This window comes from Triticum dicoccoides, chromosome 2A (genome assembly GCF_002162155.2).
Source record: "Triticum dicoccoides isolate Atlit2015 ecotype Zavitan chromosome 2A, WEW_v2.0, whole genome shotgun sequence".
Lineage (NCBI taxonomy): Eukaryota > Viridiplantae > Streptophyta > Magnoliopsida > Poales > Poaceae > Triticum > Triticum dicoccoides.
This window is the reverse complement of record NC_041382.1, coordinates 37,132,963-37,138,340: the sequence shown is the minus strand read 5'-3', so window position 1 is coordinate 37,138,340 and position 5,378 is coordinate 37,132,963. Positions and strand designations below refer to the sequence as shown.

Genomic DNA, 5,378 nt, shown 5'->3' with positions numbered 1-5,378 from the left:
TTGAGGAATCAAGGTCCTACCAGTGATTCTAAATATACAAAGCAAGTACCTCACAAATTATGAATTTTATGAAAGCGTGAAGACACATAGATATATAAAGATACCCGCAAAAAATAGATATATAAAGATACACATGCATCTGAAATTGTCAGATCCGTTGGACGAAGTCTATACAACAAGCAAAGTATAATTTACACCGTTGGGGGTGGTGTAACTGGGTGCATTCCAGCTTCCTCTCGATGCTTACCATCAGCTGACTTCTGAGATTACATCTTCACGCAATTTTATAAAATGCTGACTCAAGACTCGCAATATACTAATCTTCGTCTTGTTCTTTCTTACGCGGTATGGCCATTTCTGACTCCATACGCTAGCTCTTATATATCTGTTAGTGGAGGTTGCAACTTGCTAATCTTTTTCTGTTGGATTCGATCAAACAGCACAGAATTATTAGTTAAACTGCGGTCTCACAAGAAAGATCCGAATGATGATTCCTTGATCAGCTTGCCCGGAAGGTTCTCTGCTCCATGCGTTTGGACGTAGCGACGCTAAACAATGCCGCTTGGAACCAAGAACGCCTGCTGAGCCCATCCCAAGAACCAAGAATGACTAACGTCTTTTATACTACAGGCAGCAGCAATACTCTGGCACAAGTCAAGTACTCTACTCTACAAGATCAGAGCGTAACCATAAAATGAGATGGTTGTAGCTCCGGTTAACCACAATAAGCACCAACAATTGGTTGGGTGGCTAGTGGGGCCGTTGCTTCCCAATTTGTTACTTATTATCATCTTCTCCTTGGCGCCAACCTTCTTGCTGGGATGGTTTGGAACAGAGGTTAATTTGGAGTGAACCTATTTTCGTCTTTCAAGTATTGTCACAATTGTACAGAAGTTGAGCATATGTATATCCGAAAATAAATGAAGAAATTCAAATGAAGTGACAAACATCTCTGTGATTAGTCCCAGTGAGAAACATATATCCATTAAGCACCAAATAGCATTTTAAGAGTGCTTGTCTAGAACGACAAAGTACGGTAGAAAGTCCTTATATTTCAGATAATTTTGCATAGTACAGAGCTCTATTTCCTTCTAGTTTGCTTGAGAAATAAAGTCTTGAATACTCTTCTACTTTCATTGTCTTCTGTATGAACGTATGTCTAGAATGATAAATTAGAGTAGACAATCCTTATTGGGATAACTTCGCATGATCTAGGGCTCTCTTTCCTTCAAGTTTGTTTGTGAAAAAAAGTCTTGCATACTCTTCTACTTTCACTGTCTTGTATAACAACTTCTCTTCTCTAGTTTCCAAAATTGGTGAAACTATTCCATCATAATTTGGGAGGTGAAATGCAGACACGGTTAGTCGCTCCTTGTGGGCATTTATGGTAACCCTGTGCTCAATGCTCTTGTACTTCCCATTTGTCATAATCTATAAACAAATAAGTAAACTAAATTAGACAAATATCAAGTTGCTCATCTATATCCTCGAAAAACAGTTCCTCATATAAAGTTGAAAGTAGTTTGAGAACTACACACGACAATGTATAGGAAAAACTTCCCTATGCAACATTCAAATATTGCTATGCCTAGAATGCACCCCTAATCTCTAGAAAAAAGGTACCTTTGTCTTATTTGATCAAGATTTCTTGGAATTAATAAATAGAAAGAAGTAGTATGGAAATTATTGAACATTAGCGAACTATTTTTCATGTATTGTAAAATGATCTGAATGACAATAAGAGAAAAGGAACAATAGTATTCAAGTAGCTTGAATAAAGAGAAACTAGAATGGGTCTTTTCTATGGCCAATAATGAGCTTTATGAGCAACGCTGGGTCGATACTGGGTGAGGGCTACAAAGGTGGGTCGATGCATCACTTGTTTGGTTGGGTGGACATTTTACTTTTTTTCTCACTAACTTCAAAATTATTTAGAAACAACTCTAACCCAAAATCGTGGCTATTTTTCTGGAGTGGCATACAGTGTGCTACAATTAATAATGTAACATGTGATAAATGAATTGAGAAGTACTTTTACTAACTCGGGTAGTTGAAAAACTTAATACCCGATGGCAAGCCAAATATAACCGCTTTCATTTGGTCAATGTGCTTGGGCGTGTTAAAGTTTGTCAGTCGAAAAACTGATGGAGTTGAGGTTTTCTCTTCACGAGGCACATATAAGGATTTTAAAAATATGATTTCCCTATTTTATAGTTTCAGATGTTGTATGACTAACTTAACATGTCTCAAGAAGCATACCTCAAGAAGGTCACCCACATTCACCAATAGTGCGTCGCGACATGGTTTCACAGGTATCCATGCACCATGCCTTCTAATTTGTAAGCCTTGAACTGAATTAACTTCCAGTAGAATAGTTAGGAATGACATATCAGAATGCGGTTTGAAGCCTAAAACCTTTTCTGGCATTGGCGTGCATGGAGGGTAGTAGCCCATCCTGAGAAATTGCGCCACATGTTTGTCTTCAACCAATTCAGGATTAAGATCTAGTGTTTTTGCAACGAAGACGCCAAGAGAATGAGCAAGTTTCATCACCTCCGAAGAGTACTTTTCAATAAAATTCCTGGGATCAAAAGAAGAATAATGTTTCTATGTTATTGATGCCGTTGGTAGATATTGAAATACTTTGGGCTTTATATGACCAGACTTAGCCTTTGTTAGTTCCAAGTACAAACTAAAAGCTACCCCCCCCCCTATCCCCAAATATTTCTTGCTTGTATACACCTCGGCCTGACCTTTTGTTATGCGTTGCCATGTACCAAAGACTCTCTTGCTCGCTATTCATGATGAAAATATTACCCTAAAAGACTTAATATCAAATTTGTTTTGCCAGAATACTTAATATTTGTTAGTTCCTCTGTAAGATTTTTAGATTTATGAGTTTTTCAATATAAAAGTTTCATAAATACCATTTTTTGGTTTCAACAAATAAAATCAGGGCTAGGTATAGGACATCAATGATAAAGGCAACAAATTATTTGTAGGTTGTTGTGGCAATGTCTAATTTAATTTGGTGGGGTTGGTGTCATTTCTATACCAATGTTCAAATATAAAGAAAATTCTTAGAAGTTTACTACTACTTTACTTTGAGTCCTTAGCATAGTTAGGAGTATAAAGTGTTGTATATATGAACTGTAAAAGGGCACTCAGGGTCAAAGAAGCGAACATCTCAATCTGTGTCGTTGCTGTTGAATTGACGAGATGCATAACAATAAAAAAATAACAAAAGAATAAGGCCAACATAAATTTTTGGTACTCCTCCTCTTTGGCCTATGTGTTTATGTTATGAGGCTAATAAATGCTTTACACGAAATGAACACGTAACAGATGGTAGCAGTGAAAAACATGCTTTTATCTCAAAATTGCATAGAATGTCAAAATCATGTTTCAAAGGTCACACTCACAAGAATGGCACACTGTAGCAGTGAAAAACATGCTCTTACCTCAAAATTGACATGCTTGTCCATTTTATAAAAAAAAATGTTAACTAAGTCAATCGTGTAAATTCTAGAAATCTAATCACCATTGAACTCGGGTGTTGGGCCAAATTAAGTAAGCTGGTAAGCTTGATTCTTTGAAAAGAAGGAAGGCATTTTTATTTTCCTTATCTCAAACATACAAATTAAAGTCTCACCTGAAAGTATGGGGTTCACATGGCCAGTAACTCATATCACGGGCTTCGGGTGGTTGGGCGAAGAGCGCAAACATGTCAGCCCATTCTAGCTTTTGATCATCAGAGACAACAAACGCTTGACCATAACCTTGAAGATCCCCTTGCCGCTGAGCATATGCATTCTTAACATCGGGGGGGAGTTGAAAAAACTTCTGAATGTCATGCTTCATACCCATGATGACCTCATCTGGTATTCCATGATTTACAACCTGCAAAACTCAAAGTTGGACAAACAATCATGCTTTATCAAACATAGTTTTTGAAGGATGGAATGATTGAGTCTAGTCATTAATGTTTAGAGAAAAGTATACATTTTGTATCTCTAGACTGGTTCCAGATTGTGTCCTTGAACTCTAATACCAAACATATCGGACCTTAAACTTTTGAAACATGACTAATTTGTACCCTGGCCACAATCAAAGCAGTATAACAAATAAAGCCATGATGATTTCCCCCATGTGGCATTCGAGTATATATATATATATATTGGGAAGTGTGAATAAATTTGAGTATTGGGAAGTGTGAATATATATATTGGGAAGTGTGAATATATATATTGGGAAGTGTGAATAAATTTCTAGAAAAAACATTCGAGGCAAGAAAGTCATAATATTGGGAAGTGTGAATAAATTTGAGTAATCAGAAAATAAAATAAATAAGCAGACATTAAAAAATAGAAATATTTCTAGAAATGTCACCAGAAATTTTAGAAAGAAGAACATTTTTTTCGGGTTTGTCTGGGGCACATCTAGATGTGCTTTAATTATTGCACATCTAAGTGACTCAATCAAACTAGAAAGAAAAAGAAAAAAAAGTCTAATAAAAATGCTTGCACGAATCTTCACGTAGACTCAATGGCATAGGACTTAGATGTGCAATACTTAGGGCACATCTAGATGTGCTTTAGCAAAACTGTTTTTTTTCATGTATGATACAAGTGAGGACATATAAATTAAGCTGGTTAAGTTCATTACTTGAGTGACGCACCTGAAAAAATCCCCACTCCGCACAGGCAAACTTGAGCTTAGCGGCCTCTGCCTCGACGGACTCGGGGCTCGAAAGCTTGCTGACGTCGATCACCGGAACCTCGTCGGAGTGCTCATCGAGAACAGCGAACGCGTCGATGTCCGGCTGTATGTACCGCTCAATCACCTCGGCCGTCAGCTCGCCGGTGGACGCCGCCAGAGCCTGGACGTTCCTGACGGGAAGCGTCACAGCCAGCTTCGACCACCTGCTCTCGCTGACGCTGTCACTCGCTCTCGCTGACTCTACCTCCATCAGTATAGCTAGTTCTCCACTGCGTACGTCTTGGTGCTCTCGCTAGTTAACTTACTTTTGCTTGCTTATTTGTAGAGAGGGATCCAGCCACCGATCAGGCTATGGAAGAAGTTATAGAAGATGCGAATGATTATTCCTCGATCGGCTCGTCCGGAGGGCTCTCTGATCCATGTGTTTGGACGCACCGATCGATGCTAAAAAGAATGCCCCGGCGGCTAATGGCCGAATTTTCCAGGCTTGGAATAGTTTTGCACTGATACACTTGCAGATCCGCTGTGGCGTGGTTAAAACGGGCCTTTGTACAAGCAGTCATAATCTCATCCCGGAGAATCCTATTTGACGCCTTTTGCGTCAAAATGTCCACGTTTCACACAGAGAATGCAGCGACCGATGTAAAATGGGACGGCCC

At 38.7% G+C, this 5,378-nt stretch overlaps 1 protein-coding gene across 1 annotated transcript; it reads right to left on the bottom strand.

The window, feature by feature from the left end:
• Nucleotides 1-1,188: 1,188 nt before the first annotated feature.
• Nucleotides 1,189-4,969, bottom strand: LOC119357515 (S-norcoclaurine synthase 1-like). Its single transcript, XM_037624436.1, has 4 exons — nt 4,679-4,969; nt 3,653-3,900; nt 2,260-2,581; nt 1,189-1,431 (listed from the first exon to the last, which is right to left on the bottom strand). The coding sequence occupies exons 1-4, from the start codon at nt 4,967-4,969 to the stop codon at nt 1,189-1,191; spliced, it is 1,104 nt and encodes a 367-aa protein (XP_037480333.1).
• Between the last annotated feature and the right edge of the window lie 409 nt (nt 4,970-5,378).

Bases quoted from the DNA above. Each gene is read 5' to 3' on its own strand.
- LOC119357515 (XM_037624436.1), bottom strand. From the start codon at position 4,969: ATGGAGGTAGAGTCAGCGAGAGCGAGTGACAGCGTCAGCGAGAGCAGG. The intron at 3,901-4,678 runs GTGCGTCACTCA...TGAGTTTTGCAG, and splicing joins CGGAGTGGGGATTTTTTCAG to GTTGTAAATCATGGAATACC. The intron at 2,582-3,652 runs GTGAGACTTTAA...TTTTGATCCCAG, and splicing joins TGTGAACCCCATACTTTCAG to GAATTTTATTGAAAAGTACT.